The following is a 16827-nucleotide window of genomic DNA, read 5'->3' on the forward strand; positions in this document are numbered from 1 at the left end:
ACAGGCTGTCTCCCCGAGCACAGAGAGAATAGCAGCCTGCACTGGGAGAATAGGTCTTACATAGCTTTGCAGAGGTAAGGAAGTGGGAGTGGCAAATCCCGTTAGGATGGGGGTGGAGCTTGACACCGGTGGTTGGACCATGTGGCCACCTGGCTACCAGCAGTGGTGGTGGGGGCTAGAGCCTAGGATGGTGTCAGGGTGTAGATCAAGCCATAGATAAGACTGTGCCATTTTACTAACTTTCCCCCCTTTTGTTTTTTATAAAGCAGGAGTTGTATGGGATTACATTAGTTTCAAAAGTTTAGGAGGGGTGGAGGGACAATGATCTATCTTCTAGAGCTGCTTCCTGCTGGCATGGGGCAACGAGTTACTCTCCACTGGCATAGGACAATGTCTAAAGTGGTATTGTCCTGGGTGAGGATCCAAGTAGATCCCTGTGGTAGCATTTGGTTGACCTCCTGGTTCGTTCCATTATCACCTCCTGTAAACACTGCCAGTGAGGTGATTGGGCTTTGGAGACCTCGGATGGCATCAACTGGGGTCTCAGTGCACCTAGTTGACTTTTTGTAACTGTTGGAGTGGTTTTGAGTCTGTTGATCGAGAAAACGTTGTGGCCCAAAGCTGTTCCTGAGATCACTACTGAGGAGAGGGAGGCTGTGAAGCTGATCCCAACCAAGACTGGGAGAAAGGCCACTTGTCTCTTGTGGGTGGAGGGGTTTGTCTGTAGAAAAATTCTGAACAATCATACGTTAATTGGGGAGAGAGGACCATCAATCCACATGGGTTGGGAGTGCAGCCACTGTTGTAAGAGTAGAAGGTATAATTACAAAGGAATGAGGCTCCAAGTGGGCTATTCAGGGTCTAAAATAAAGGACAGTCATTATTAGAGGACCTAAGAAAGGTGCTGTCTGTTTTCCGATTAGGAGGCAAATAGAAACTGACAAAAAGGGCTTGACAATAATCAGGTGGGCTCCAAGGCCTTGCCAGTTATAAGGCCCAGACCTGTTATCAAAAGGGAGGTGTGAACCTCCTTGGGAAGGCACCCCGTTGACTTCCATTACCTAGCTGGCCTGGGAGGAGAGCTGGCCAGGTAAAAGCAGGTGGCATCTCTAACAAAAAAATTTACAGTTCTACCTGTAATGTTACTGACCCTACTTGGCTGTCCCCTCAGCAGCAGTGGTCACTTTGGAAGCTGGGCCGAGTGAAGGGCTTTTCAGCTTGGAGCCAGCAAGGTCAGTGGCTCTGACCTGAGCATCCTTTGACTCCAGGGCAGCTCCATTTTCTTGGTAGCCTCTTAACTACTGCAGCAAATGCCCACCCCAGCCCTTCACTTTTAAAGGGCTCCACTGGTTGCCAATTCTGTGTCATAGGAGTGATTTGGGTGATGTTCTCATGAACAAAGAGCTCCTCTAAACTGGGGCCACAAACTGCTGCATTGCTTGTTGTTTGTTTACAAAGCCTTTTTTTTAATTTTAAGATTTATTTATTTATTTGCAAGTCAGACTCACACAGAGAGAAGGAAAGGCAGAGAGAGAGAGAGAGAGGTCTTCCTTCTGCTGCGTCACTCCCCAATTGGCTACAACTGCCAGAGCTGTGCCCATCCAAAGCCAGGAGCCAGGAGTTTCCTCTAGGTCTCCTATGCAGGTGCAGAGACCCAAGCACTTGGGCCATCTTCCACTGCTTTCCCAAGCCATAGCAGAGAGCTGGATCGGAAGTGGAGCAGCCAGGACTCGAACTGGCACCCATATGGGATGCTGGTGTTGCAGGTGGCGGCTTTACCCTCTACACCACAGTGTGGCCCCAACAAAGCATTTATTTAAAAACTTTGTGTGACAAAGGATAAAGAAGGCAGATTGTCACCCAGATAGAAATTATTCCTTTTATCCCTGACCCCAAACTCCAATCGTGAACTCTCACAGACTAGGTGGCCAGACAGTGGAACAACAGACAGTGAGGAGCCCTGTTTGGGGTTGCAGCACTGTGTCTTCACACAGCAGAAAGAAGAGTTCTCTGGCATTTTCTTTACGGGCACTAATCCCATTCCCCCAAGGCCTCCACCCTCCCCCAGGAATTGATCACCTCCAAAAAGCCCCCACCTCCAAACACCATCACCCTGGGGAGGAGGATTTCAACATCTGAATCTGGGAGTGTGTATGCACACACTCAGTGCATACAGCACATCCATAGAAGGAAGTTGAGAGAAAACCAGAAAACTGTTTTTTAAAATAGTAAATACAAGCATTGCCTTCTACTTTGGATTCTCACAAAGACTCTACAAAGGAGGTGCTATTATTTTCTCCCTTGTATAGTAGGAAAATAGATGCTTCAGCAAATTGCCTAGGGTACAAAACTCTTGGGTTATGAGACTGAGCTGATAACCCAGCTAGTAAACGGCAGAACTGGGGTTTGAACCCAGAGCCTCTCCCCCTCCTTACTCCACTCCTGTTATCCAGAGAGAATCCATATCGCCAATTTGCATTTCCCCTTCCTGTACTACGTCCACAGAGCTTTTGTTTTCAAAATTAGAATCTGACTCTGTATTAGTTAGTATCCTGCTTCTGTTAATTAAGGTTTCCCCATGTCATTAAGTAGTTCTCCTTCTATGGCATTATTTCTCACGGTCGTATTGCATTCTGTTGTGTAGACGCATATTTAATTTTAGGTTCAGGGAGAAAAATAATTTTAAGAATATGTTTTGGTTGCTCCTTTGAATTTGAATGCAAAGTAAAATATTTCATACAGAAAGGGTATACTTAAATGAAATGATTAGAAAATTTTCTATGGGTGTAGGAAAAATGCTTCCTACTGTATACATAACAAATTAATTTTTAAGTAATTGTATAATCAGATGTGTTTTATCCCAAAGGGGAGAAAATCATAGTAACTCATTACATAGAGACAAAATCCACTTCTATTTTCTCATTTGTGCCACTTTGTGTCAGGTAGGGTTAATAGATAACCTGCTTTAGACCTCAGCATTAGAAGCTTGAATTTGTATGCAAATAGGTATAAAAGCAGCCCAGGAGGTGTAGGTTTGGTAGAGACATATGTCTTGAGGATGAGAAATAGGAAGACTCTCAATGTATTGTAGACACTCAGTTCCTCTGTCTTAGCCCCTAATCTATACTGCACCATTTGCTTATTAATCTATGCCTTGTACAAAGCACATTGGACCCAAGTTACAAGGCCTGAATCATAGCCCCAACTCTGTCCCTATGTGCTAATATCACTTTGGGCAAGAGAATTCACCTTCTTTATTCTTATGAACTTATCTTTAAATTAAAAGCTTAGGTGAAGTAATTTGCTAAGTTCCCCCATGAGTTTTTACATTCTCAGATGCCTCCATGTGTGGTCTCAGCCAACGTCTCCTGTCTAATGGTCTCCTCCTCAACCCTGTGGCTGGGAAAGTATCTCAGGCTTCTGTCTTTTTCTTCACAGGCCCTGTGCAATGGTTGTTCCAGACTTTGAGTTGATCTGTGAAATCATGCTGGTGGCAGAAGGATTCATCGAAGCCCGGGTATTAGCCAGAAAGTTCATCACCCTCTACAAGTTGTGCAAGGAGCTTCTCTCTAAACAGGTAAGACCTGTAGGGAGGCCAGATAACCAAGAACCATGCAACAGCCTCAGCTCTGGAAGAATCTGAGGCCAATGTCTTATGGAAACATATTTGAAATTTCTAAGAGATCCATTGTGCCCATAAGCATATTAAAAGTTCTGAGCACTTCTACAATAGTGATTCATGTTCATTTATTAAAAGTTTTACTTAAGGTCTGACATTGTGTAGCAGGTAAAGCCATATGGGCGCTGGTTTGTGTCCCAGCTGCTCCACTTCTTATCCAGCTCCCTGCTAATGGCCTGAGAAGGCAATGGAACATAGCCCAAGTGCTTGGGCCCCTGCCACCCATGTAGAAGACCCAGATGAAGCTCCTGGCTCCTGGCTCCTGGCTCCTGGCTTCAGCCTGGCTCAGCCCTGGCTATTGCCACTATTTGGGGGGGGTGAACCAGTGGATGGAATATCTCTCTATGTCTCTCCTCCTCTCTTTGTAACCCTGACTCTCAAGATAATAAATAAATATTTTTAAAGAGTTTTATTCATTTTTATTTATTTATTTTGGAAGACAGAGAGAGAGAGAGAGAGAGAGAATCTTCCATCCACCTGTTCACTCCCCAAATGGTCTTGACAGTTGAACCAAGAGCTTGAAACTCAATCCAGGACTTCCACATAAGTGACTGGGATCCAAGTACTTGACCTATCACCTGGTCCCCTCAGCAAGAACCTGAGATCAGAAACAGAGCCAGGACTTGAACCCAAGACACTCTGAAACATGATGCAGGTGTTCCAAGTTGCATCTTAACACTGTGTCAAATGTCCAACCCCATATTCATTTGTTATAACATTTTTCAGAATTATTTAACCACAGAACTCCATCTTTTTTTTTTTTTTTTTTTTGACAGGCAGAGTGGACAGTGAGAGAGAGACAGAGAGAAAGGTCTTTCTTTTGCCGTTGGTTCACCCTCCAATGGCCGCCACGGTAGGCGCGCTGCAGCCGGCGCACCACGCTGATCCGATGACAGGAGCCAGGTACTTATCCTGGTCTCCCATGGGGTGCAGGGCCCAAGGACTTGGGCCATCCTCCACTGCACTCCCTGACCACAGCAGAGAGCTGGCCTGGAAGAGAGGCAACCAGGACAGAATCCGGTGCCCCGACCGGGACTAGAACCCGGTGTGCTGGCGCCGCTAGGCGGAGGATTAGCCTAGTGAGCCGCGGCGCCAGCCACAGAACTCCATCTTAATAGAACACTTAGCAGCATCTCAGCAACACCATTAGCTCATGAGAAACACTGCATGGCCAACAAAAGTTCCTTGAGGGAATAGTTCTACTCGAAGGAACATGAGATGGGGAGAGCATTGTGAAGAGAGTTGGGCACAACTAGCTCCATACTTGTCATTGCTCATACTTCCGATGACCTTGGCTGTAGCTTTTGCCTAAGGCAAGCACACTCATGGGAAATAAAACCTTAATAAAAATATGGCTGCACACCTGCAAGCCTTATACCTTGGATGGAGAATGTCTTAGGAGCAAGGACAGTCAACCACACTTCCCTGGGCTGCTCCCAATGAGTTTCACCTTCCCTTTGGGGTTATCTCTTTGATCACCTCTGCTGCCACAACACAGGCTCTCTCAGCCCGGTTGGAGTCTGTGTTCAAAATAAAGAATATTATTATGTCTTCATACTTCCTTTCTCATTGTATCTAGGTTCTCACCACCACTAACTTGTGGCCAGTGACTCCTGCTCTTACAGCCCAATCTCAAACCTTTCTTTTGAGTTCTAACCCTGTATATTCAATGCTCTACATAGTACCTGTGAGTGTTTATAAAGCAACTCCAGCTCTGTACCTCTAAAGTTGATCTCCCCTGCCAGCTGCCCCACCCTCTACCAAGCCTACACCTGCCTTTCCTGCTGCAGTGGGTGAAGTCACCATTCATTAACTTGCTGATTCTACTACCATAGCAGTCATCTTAGACACTTTCCTCCGTATTGGCCCTGTATCTAATCATGAATGAACTGATGCAGATTCGACTCCCTGGATATTTGTCAAATAAGTCCATTTTCTTCCCATACTCATTGCTGCCACTTTCATTCCAAGAACCCATATCTCTCACTCAACTATTGCAACTGCCTGTCTACTAGTTTTTCCACCTCTGCTTTAGTTCCTCTAACCTGTTCCTTAGCCATCAATGGGGGTGATCACTTAAAAGTATTCCTGGTAGGAAAAGACTAGCTTCCTTGTCACTTTCTGTGAAGGACTGTGTGGAGCTCTGCCTCCCGCCCACCTCTGCAGCTCCAACTTGCACACTCTTCCTGTGGTGCTGTACTCCATCCGCATTGCTCTTCCTTTGGTATTCCTTAAGTTCCTTGAAATTGGCAGTCTTCTCACCCCTGGGCCTGTGGATATCCCATTCCATCTGGCCTTCACTGTACTTCTTCTTTATTTGGTCTTGACTGACATCTACTGTCTTGGGTATTTTTGAAAAATACATATATAAACATCTTTTAATAAATATTTGAGAGGCAGAGACAGAGAAGGATAGAGATAGAGATTCTAACTGCTGATTCACTCGCAAAATGACCACAATGGCCAGGCTGAACTAGGGCAAAGTCAAGAGCTTGGAGTCTTGTCCATTGCCCTCATTGTACACTGAATTTTTCCTTTGTAGCATTTATCACAGCTTTAATTAAATAATCTGCTCTAAAGCAAGTGTCAGAGCTGGGACTTGAACCTAGGTCTGCCTGAGTTTTGACTGTATGCACCTCTGAACCACAAGCTTTATCACCGCTCCCTCCCATGCTGTTCTGAGACCTGGGGCCAGCAGTGTGGTCTGCTCTCCCCTGGACTCTACTTGTGACCACTGCCAGTGGGGAGCTCCGCCTTAGATGGAACCTACTTTAAGGAACTTAAAAAAAAAAAAAACCCTCACTTTCCCAGAGAGTTTGAAGCCCTGCAGGATGGAGCACGGAAGAGCAGCCTGCACCTGGACCATCTCTAGGAGCTAACAGAACCTCCCTGCCAATCCTTCACCTTCTGATGTACAAGTAGTCAGAGGTTTACAAATGGTTCTGTCTCAACTGGTCCCCAGCCCTTCGTGTGTATGTCTGACCTGTTCCAGTCACAGCTGGAAAAGTAGCTCATGCAGACCAGCCACTGGAATTCTGGGACCCTGATTCTCTCAGTCATTCATCCTTCCCCATGCTCCTGCTTGTGCCTTAGAAATGACCTCATACCAACACCACAGCCGTAATCTGCAGACCCTGGCCCCAGTGTGTAGTGCTGTGCATCCCAGCAGCCTTGCTCTAACCCATGTTGCCTACCCACAGGATCACTATGACTGGGGCCTGAGGGCCATCAAGTCAGTGCTGGTGGTGGCAGGGTCCCTGAAGAGAGGAGACCCTGACCGGCCTGAGGACCAAGTCCTGATGCGCTCCTTGCGTGACTTCAATGTCCCCAAGATCGTGACCGACGACATGCCTGTTTTCATGGGACTGATCGGGGACCTCTTTCCTGCCCTGGATGTCCCCCGGCGGAGAGACCCCCAGTTCGAAGCTCTGGTGAGGAAGGCAGTGGTGGACCTGAAGCTCCAGGCTGAGGAGAACTTCGTACTCAAGGTACACGAGGGAGTCCCTCCAAAGATCTCTCTGCTTCTTCATTGTTTTCTTGAACCATGGTTTAGCCTTCAACCTTTTTTTTTGGACAGGCAGAGTGAAGTGAATAGTGTGTGAGAGAGAGACAGAGAGAAAGGTCTTCCTTTTTGCCGTTGGTTCACCCTCCAATGGCCACTGCAGCCGGCGCATCTCGCTGATCCGAAGCCAGGAGCCAGGTGCTTCATCCTGGTCTCCCATGAGGGTGCAGGGCCCAAGCACTTGGGCCATCCTCCACTGCCTTCCCAGGCCATAGCAGAGAGCTGGCCTGGAAGAGGGGCAACCGGGATAGAATCCGGCGCCCCAACGGGGACTAGAACCCGGTGTGCTGGCGCCGCAAGGCGGAGGATTAGCCTGTTAAGCCACAGCGCCAGCCAGCCTTCAACCTTAACCCGAATGGTTGCTTTAGATGTACAGATAGATATTTACCGAGTAATTATTCATTTCAACAGCCCTTTCTTAGGGCTGCACAGTGTGAAATGCTTGGTAGGAAACACAAAAGATGGGGGCAGCCCTCCCTGCCATCTGGGCTCATGATCTATTGGGAAGGTGAAGGGCATACACAATTTGCTCTGTCATGTGAATTCCTTCACACATGTTTACAGAGCAGTGACAGGGATGAAGCATGGAAGCCGTGTTGGTGCGTGTGCCATTTGGCTGACTTCGTAAGATTTTGTTTTTTAAGATTTAGTTTATTTGAGAGGCAGAGTTACAGAAAGAGACAGAGAGAAAGGTCTTCCATTCACTGGTTCATTCCCCAAATGATTGCAAAGGCTGGAGCTGATGTGTTCTGAAGCCAGGATCTAGGCTCCTCTTCCAGGTCTCCTACATGGGTGCAGGGGCCCAAGCACTTGGGCCATCTTCCACTGCCTTCCCAGGCTATAGCAGAGAGCTGGATCAGAAGAGGAGCAGCCAGGACTCAAACTGGCACCCATAAGAGATGCCAGCACCACAGGTGGAGGTTTAACCTACTATGCCACAGTGCTGGCCCCACTTCATAAGGATTTTGAAGTGATCTCCAGGAGATTTTTCTTTTTAAATTTTTTAATTGGCACATAATTATGGTATATACTTACAGGGCACACTGTCACATTTTAATGTATGTTTATAATGTGTAATGATCAGATCAACATCATCTGTACAGCTGTCACCCAAGACATGAATCATTTCTTTGTGTTGGGAACTTTTAAAATCTTCTCTGTTAGCTATTTTTAAATAGACAGCAATTGTCAATCATAGTTATCCTGAAACGCTATAGAATATTAAAAGTTATTCTTTTTATCCAGTTGCACTCCTGTAAAACTTTCTTACAATTGAAAAGAAGGCATTGGAATCATGGGTAAAATAATGCTCCAGCTCCCCCAAAAGGTGCCCCTGTCCTATTCTCCAGAACCTGTGAAGTTGTTGATGTCCAGGGAGGACTTGGGATGCAGGTGGAAGCAAGGCTCTGACTCAGGTAACCGCCCTTGAGAAGGGAGATGAGCCTGGGTTATCCAGGTGGATCCAGTGTAGTCACAGGGGTCTTTATAAGTGGAAGAGGGGGGCATCTGAGTAGGGTCAGAGAGGTTTCCTGGGAGGGAGAGTAACCAACCATCACTAGATTTGAAATCAGAAGAAAGACCTGGAGTCAAGGAAGGTTGGCAAGTTTTAGAAGCTGGAAAAGGCAGGGACCAGTTTTGGTTTAGCCCAGGGGGACTCATTTTGGATTCTTTTACTTCAAGAATTACAAGATCATATAGTTTATTTTAAGCCAATGAGTTTGTGGTTATCTATTACAGTACCAATGGGAAACTGATATCATTAGTGGTAGATTAAGACATGAAGGAGGAAAAACTAGAACTTTAGTGCAATTATAGTTAATCTAGTTGCTGTAGCTGTAGGAGCCACTGTGCTTCGTTCTCTGTCTTCTTGGGAGGCTCCAAAGTTGCAGAGGAAGAGGCGGTGGCATAATTTCCCTGATGTTAAAAACCATGGATTAATAAGAAGGGCCCATAAGGACTGGCTCTTTAACTGATTAAAATGGTCTCTCACAGAACCAGGTGTACTTAGGGTCTACCTCTTGAACAAGGAAGCACTGGCCCCCAGGTTTTGGACCTGCCAAAGATGGACTGACCATGAGGCAGGATGAAAATGCTTAAGGATTTAACTGCTAGTTCTTGGATCATGACTAGAATTCGTAGTTGAGTATTTAGGGTGTAGGATACAGAATTCTGTACATTTTTTTTTCTTTTTTTGACAGGCAGAGTGGATAGTGAGAGAGAGAGAGAGACAGAGAGAAAGGTTTTCCTTTTTGCCGTTGGTTCACCCTCCGATGGCCACTGCGGCCGACGCATCGTGCTGATCCGAAGCCAGGAGCCAGGTGCTTCCTCCTGGTCTCCCATGCGGGTGCAGGGCCCAAGGACTTGGGCCATCCTCCACTGCCTTCCCGGGCCACAGCAGAGAGCTGGACTGGAAGAGGGGCAACCGGGATAGAATCTGGCGCCCCAGCCGGGACTAGAACCCAGTGTGCCGGCGCCACAAGGCGGAGGATTAGCCTGTTAAGCCATGGCGCCGGCCAGAATTCTGTACATTTTGAATGGTGTGCCCCAATCCTGCTCTTCTACAAGTCTGTTATGTTGTGGTTTTATAGCAGGAGATGTTTTCAGGTTGCATATGTGTTATTGCAGCAGAGATGCTTGTGTACAGATAAGTATGGGTGGAGCAGGAGCAGACAAGAGTCGCAGAAAAAGAATCAAGAGTCTCAAGTTCAGGGACATAGGTAGATTTTTTTTCCTAGTCAATAATATCTTTTTTAAATGTTTATTTTTTTTTCTCCATGAAAGAGAGAGAGAAAGAGGATCTTCCATCTAATGGTTCAGTCCCCTAATGTCTGCAGCAACCTGGGCTGGGCCAAGCCAAAGTCAAGAGCCAGGAACTTCATCCAAGTCTCCCATGTGGGTAGCAGCCACCCAAGTATTTGAACCATCTTCTGCTGCCTCCTAGGAGGCATTAGTAGGGAATTGGATCTGAAGGATAGCAGCTGGGACTTGAACTGGCACTCTCATATGGGATATTGGTTTCCAAGCAACAGCCCAAACCCCTGTGCCACCATTCCTGTCTCCAACATCTTTAAGAAATACATGAACATCCCCTTAGAGTTCACCAGTAATTTATATCTACATCCCATCTGGTTCCCCCCAACAGTACTTGGGACAGATGATGCAAATGAGGCACTTTGTAGGTGAAGAAGTGGGAGCTCCATTACTTCTCCTCTGAGCTATTTCATAAAAGAACTTACAGACCAAGTGGGAGTTCCTTCTGCTCCATGCCAGAAGTGTTTCTAGCACATAATCCCTTCCTTGGTAGAAGCTAAGTCCTGGCTATAACAATTGAATTAGGAATGCACTGGGATATCACCTTCCCATGGCAGATAGATGTCTGCTTTCATTTCTAGAATGGCGTCCTGGTGCTTCGCAAGCGACTCTTTCTGTCAGGTGGCCCATCCCCACTCCCAGTTTCCCTCTGCCCAAACTTGGCAGATAAGCTTTTGAAAGGAAGACATAGGCAGGATAACCTTTAGGAAGAGGAAAAATGGTTAGCCAAAGGGTATGGGGAGTAGGGGTAGGGAAGCACAGAGACTGTACCAGAAGAAGCAGGAAGTCCATGTTGCTAATGGAAAGGCTATTGGAGTGTTGGATGCCAAGGCAAAGTGGGAGCAAATGGGCGATAAGATTCAAAAAATAATATAGAACCATGATATAGGGGCCTTTGAACGTGAAGCATGATATGGAGGCCTTTCCTTTAAAGGGTCTAATCCTTTTGGCAGGCATGGCCCTGTAGCAGATTAAGTCACCACTTGGGATACCCATGTCCCCTGTTAGATATCCTCTTCCAGTCCAGCTTCCCACTAACGCACCTAGGAAGGCAGTAGATGATGCCCCAAATACTTGGGCCCCTTCCACCCATGTCAGAGACCTAGATGGAATTCCTGGCTCCTGGCTTCCACTTGTCCCATCCTCGGGTATTGTGGGCATTTGAAGAGTAAAATAGCTGATGGAAGATCTTTCTCCTTCCTCCCCTTTACCTACCTTCCCCCATCAGTCTGTCTTCAAAAGAAATAAATCTTAAACACGCGTGCATACACACACGAACACACACACGCACAAAGGGTCTAATCCCAAGAGGCACTTCCACCCCACAAAAAATTGAGTTAAGTCCAATGATGTTTATAAGGTGCGTCCCTGAGGATGGTGTCTTAGAATCAGGACCGTCCACATCTTCCCAAACTCCCTGGGAGTCTGGCAAGGCCATCTGACCCCCTTTCCCCATTTTCTGCAACTCTACTGAGACTCTTACTCTTTAGATTTTGTAGTCCGCTGGGTCACATACTGTCTCCTTCTCTGCCTTCTCTTCCTTCTTGTAACTGTTTTTCTGCTCTGCTGGTGAGACAGATGCTCATGAGTAACAGCTCATGGAGCAGAGGGTGTTCCTACCCACTTTTCATGTGTTCTGTCCAGCCAAGCTTCTGAAAAATAACATCCTACACTGCCTCGTGGGGCTCTGGTTTGGGGTGGCCTCGTACAATCCCTTAAAAGTGATCGTATTTGTTTATTCTATCTTAATGAAAAAGGAATGAACTCATGGACATATGGAAGCTGCAAAAAAGATATTGCTGATTTCTAAAAGGATGGAAAGAGGATGAAATTGGGTTTACAGCTCAGGCAGAGTGTGCTGAGGGAGGGTTTTGGGGAAAGAGGGCCAGGAGGCCTCTCTCCTGCCAAGTGGAGCCCTAGAGAAGTTCTGGACTTGCGTGTGGTAGCTTAGAAAGGCAGAGATGAGAAAGAGAACTGAAAATAGCCAAGGGGCCTCATTAAGTCTGTTTACCCTATAATTTTGCCACTTGGCTCCCAATACTCTTCTCTTAGTACCTCCTTCCAATCCTCAGTTCCCAAGTAGTGCAGATCATATGCAGCCAGGCATTTAACCCTAGGCCAAAAAGGAAAAGGAAGACTTTAAGCAAACTTAGTAAACTCTTTGGGCAGAAATTAGGACTGCTTCCAGTGTATGGGTCCCCGGTTTAAAGCTTTTCGGTTCTTCTGGGGGTCGCTCAGCCTCAGGGCCATCTACCTGCTCACCCACAACCAAGTGAAGGGACTAAAACAAAGTTCTAATTATTATACTGAAGATAATGTGATGGTTAAGATTATGTGCCAGCTGAACTGGGCCATTGTATGCCCACACATGCGGTCAAATATTATTCTGGGTATGTCTATGAGGGTGGTGCAAAGTTTCAGTTAGGGTGGATAAGTTTTCTGGAGCTCCATTGCACAAGATATGGACTTCAGTTAATAGTAAGATATGCTTAAAAATTGCTAAGGGTGTGTGTGTGTGGGGGGTGGACATTTGGCACAGTGGTAAAAACACTGCTAGAATTCCTGCATCCCATATCAGAATGTCTGGGTTCAAGTTCCCTGCCACCCATGTGGGAGACCCAGATTAAATTTCATGTTCCATGCCGTTGGCCTGGCCCAGTTCCAGCTGTTGTGGCCATTTGGGGAGTGAAGCAGAGGAGAGAGGATGAAAGACTTCTCTCTGTCTCTCTCTTCTCTCTGTGTGTCTCTCTGTGTATGTATGTGTGTATGTGTGTGTGTGTGTGAGCCTTTCAAATAAATTAATTAATTTTTAAAAAGAAAATGAAAATTGCTCAGAGAGTAGATATTAAATCTTCTTAGCATCAAAAATGATAAATATGTGAGGTAATGGATATGCTAATCACTTTGATTTAATCATTTCATGGCGTATTCATATATCAAAACATCACTTTCTGCACCATAAATACATATCATTTTTTATTTGTTGATTACATCTTAATTGAGCTGGCTGAGGGAAAAAAGGAATGAGTTCTAATACATGCTCTGAATGATAGGAACAGCAATCCCTTGGAGAGAGAAGAAACATTGACGCAATGAAAACAAAACACAAATCAATAGCTCAGAAAATTATCATGCCCCAACCAAACCTAATCATCTTACCCAAAGTATCCATTAACTCACTCCCTTCAGTTGAATATAACACTAATGCTCTTCTCCGAATTCGCTAAAATTCTCCCAATTCCAGAATTCTTTTTAACATCTGTATCACCTGCATTTTAAAAGCATGGCCAGCAATAATTATCATTTTTTTTTACAATGTGGAATAAATGAATGAAATGTATGAGAAAAAAACTTCTGATGGTACCATCACCCTGTCAACATTTTGCTGCCAAGAATCTTACAGTCCAAAATACAAAAAACCTGAACTATAATAATATTCAAGTGTTTTTGGTCATGATGCCAAGTCCTCTCAAGACCTTCCCAACCCTCCATCATATTTTCAACCCCTGTTTTATTCAGCACTTGGTATGTGCCAGATTCTCTGTTGGATGCTGAAAGGAGAGAGATGAGCGATCTAGCTCTGCCTGCCTTTGAGGAGCTGAAATAGAATAGGGATCCAGAAAAGTAACCATTGCAGTATTGTTCGGTGCTAGGATGTAGCCTGTGGGTCTGGGATATACCTACCCTGGACCCAAGGCTTCCTGAAGATGCACTGAACTTGGCCAGAGAAAGGCAGGGAAAAGGGTCATTTCTGAACAGAAGGGACATTGTGTTCAAAGGCCTAGACTAGGAACAAGCATCATGGAACAGCTCCAAATAGATGTTGGGCTGGGACGTAAGTGCATTGGGAGTTGAGAGGAAAGACAGGCTGGTTTGGGTCAGGCTGCACAAGGACTGTGTAAGCCAAAGAGAACCGCTTAAGGGACAGAGTGATGGCAAGGATGTAATCAGGTACTTACTGATCCTGGAGGGAAGCCAGTTCCAGAGTGATGAGACCTTTGCCAGCACCCCCATGGGCCTCCTCAATCCCAGCCTCACCGAACCATCTCACAACCACATCAGGCTCTGCCCGCTGCAAGCCTCTGTCTGTGCTGTTACTCCTGTCTGGAGCAGCTTTCTTGCGCATCTTTGAGGCAACCTCCTACCTATTCCTGGAGCCCCTGTTCAGATGTCCCCTTTTGAGAGAAGCCTTTCTTCGTGCCCTTGTATCTGTACAAAATCAATCGTTCCCTCCTGCCTTTGTATACACCACTAGTATAGCACTCACCATCCTACATTATAATCTATCAACCTGACTTTTCTTCCCCATCAGATTGAGACCATCTCTGGGCCCCCCTCACCTGGTGCACATGCTAATACTTAGTTGGTAACTAATAATTATGAGTGAATAAGTGAACAAATGAATCGCATCGATTATCCCCCTATATTTCAGACCCTAACTCATCCTGGGCAACTAACCCTCCCTTAGACAGCAGCCCGGCTCACAGCAGTGCAGTGGAGATGTAGCGGGGTAGCAGGTTGGTCCCCATGGCTGACTCTGTGTGTCCCCAGGTGGTCCAGCTGGAGGAGCTGCTGGCAGTACGGCACTCTGTGTTCGTGGTGGGTGGCGCTGGCACTGGCAAGTCGCAGGTGCTGAGGTCGCTGCACAAGACCTATCAAATCATGAAACGCCGCCCTGTCTGGACGGACCTGAACCCCAAAGCAGTCACAAATGACGAGCTCTTCGGCATCATCAACCCAGCCACACGAGAATGGAAAGATGGTAAGAGGAGGATCCCCCTAGGAGAAAGTCCCTGCTGTCCTCACAGTCCCCCCTTGGAGCAGGTATGGATGTAGTGGGCGTGAACTACAGAGAACGTGGGACTGGTCTGTTCGAGACCACAGAAGGAGATAAAAAGACCAACTGAGAGGAAAAGCCAGTTTGGTCTTGGAGGGAAGTATCGGTCCTTCAGAAGTTCTTCCTCCTGGGAGAGCTCTGTCTGCTGCCAATTGGAGAAGGCACTGGAAGAAGAGCAAGCAGGGCAGGCATTCAGCTGCAGCTTGCTGATCCTGGAGCACAGTCCATGGTGCTGAGTTGCTGCAATGCTTGGTGTGAGATAGGGGAGCCTACAACTCCTCCCTTAAAAAAAAAAAAAAAAAAAAAAAACTGCAGTGTAGCATCCATCAGAGGCACCTCTCTCCCCATCAGCGGTGATGCAGAAGCTGCCCACCAGAACACTGTGCCTAGGCCAGGCCCCTGCTGATGCTGAAGCTATCCATTCCATCCCAGGTTTCCTAGAGCCATCTTCCCTCCCAAAGGGATGCTAAGGGCCCCACAGCTGAGTTCATTCGGCGCTGAGCTCAGATTCACCTGCAAAGAGCTAAATATCACTGAGATACACTGGAAAGGGTTGCTGGCCCTGAAGGAGAGCAGAAAAGAAAACGGAGCTGATAGGCCTTTCTCTGTGGGTTCTGGAAGGAGACCTCAGCTCCCTCCTAGCGTCCGGATGTCTGACTACATCAGGATCAAACTGTCTGCATCTCTCCAAGCTGGGAGCTTCCATCAGAGGCCCAGAACAAGGGGCCTTAACACACAGCTGCTCTGGGTTTTTTTTCTTTCACTATTAGTGAGGTTTAGCATCTTTTCCTTCTGAGGGGTATTAGCAATCGGCTCTTTTGTGATTTTATTTCCCCTCATTTTTTATCACTTTGTAAGAGCTCATTGGCTAGCAAAGGAAGTAACCCTTTGTTGGCTATATTCATTGCTAATGTTTTTTTTTTTCTCATCTATCACTTTTTGTAGCAGCTTTGTGACATATTTTACCATTTTTTTTTCTAAAAACAAAATTAGCACTATCTAGTCTTCTTGGCATCTGGGATTCCTACTGAACTTGTAGCCCTGCAGCTCAGCTGCAGAGATACTACAATGAATTTGGTCAATATGGATTCTTTTTACATCAATATATTTCATATACCTAGAATTTATTTGGGGGCTTAGCATAAGGTAAGGTAGGTAGGCAGTCAGCTTTATTTTCTTCCTGATGGAATACTGACTATGCCAGAACCATTTATTAAGTAAGTCATCCTTTCTATGAATTAATAGCTTGTAATTCATTAAATTGTGTAAATCTTGTATTGAGATCTGGTTCTGGGCTTCTGCTCCACTCAATTACTTACCTAACCCTAATACTAATATCATTATATTTCTATTTCTATAGTCATTTTCTAGGATATTTTAATATCTGATGAGGTAAGTCTCACCTCAATATCCCTTTGTAATGTTCTTGATGAGCCTCAGGCATTTCTTTTTCCATATTAAATATATAAGTTCAATAATAGAATTCAAACTTTTAAATTCTGCTGAAATTCTAGTCAGAATTTTATTAAATTTATACACCAAATTTAGGGAAATGACAAAGAGATATAATAATCATAAATCTGTATTCACTAAACATGATAATTTCAAAGTAAATGGAATTCAAAATTTTAAAAAATTTTAGAACTTGGTAAAATGCAAATATGATGGCTTCTTTTAATGTAACTTTGGAAGGCAGCTATGCTCACCACTATAACCAACACTCTTTTTTTTTTGACAGGCATAGTGGACAGTGAGAGAGAGAGACAGAGAGAAAGGTCTTCCTTTTCTGTGGGTTCACCTCCAATGGCTGCTGTGGCCAGTGCGCTGCAGCTGGTGCACTGTACTGATCCGAAGCCAGGAGCCAGGTGCTTCTCCTGGTCTCCCATGCGGGTGCAGGGCCCAAGCACTTGGGCCATCCTCCACTGCCTTCCCAGGCCA

The 16827-nt window shown here is 45.8% G+C and overlaps 1 protein-coding gene across 1 annotated transcript in view; it reads left to right on the plus strand.

Annotated features, from left to right (window-relative positions):
* The window catches only part of DNAH9 (dynein axonemal heavy chain 9), a 359765-nt gene that overhangs the window by 139874 nt on the left and 203064 nt on the right, over window positions 1-16827 (plus strand). Inside the window, exons 30-32 of the mRNA XM_062215967.1 lie at window positions 3439-3577; window positions 6880-7167; window positions 14604-14814. Of these exons, the coding sequence (XP_062071951.1) occupies window positions 3439-3577; window positions 6880-7167; window positions 14604-14814 (638 nt within the window). The remainder of the gene's footprint in view (window positions 1-3438; window positions 3578-6879; window positions 7168-14603; window positions 14815-16827) is intronic.

This window comes from Lepus europaeus, chromosome 18, assembly GCF_033115175.1.
Source record: "Lepus europaeus isolate LE1 chromosome 18, mLepTim1.pri, whole genome shotgun sequence".
NCBI lineage: Eukaryota > Metazoa > Chordata > Mammalia > Lagomorpha > Leporidae > Lepus > Lepus europaeus.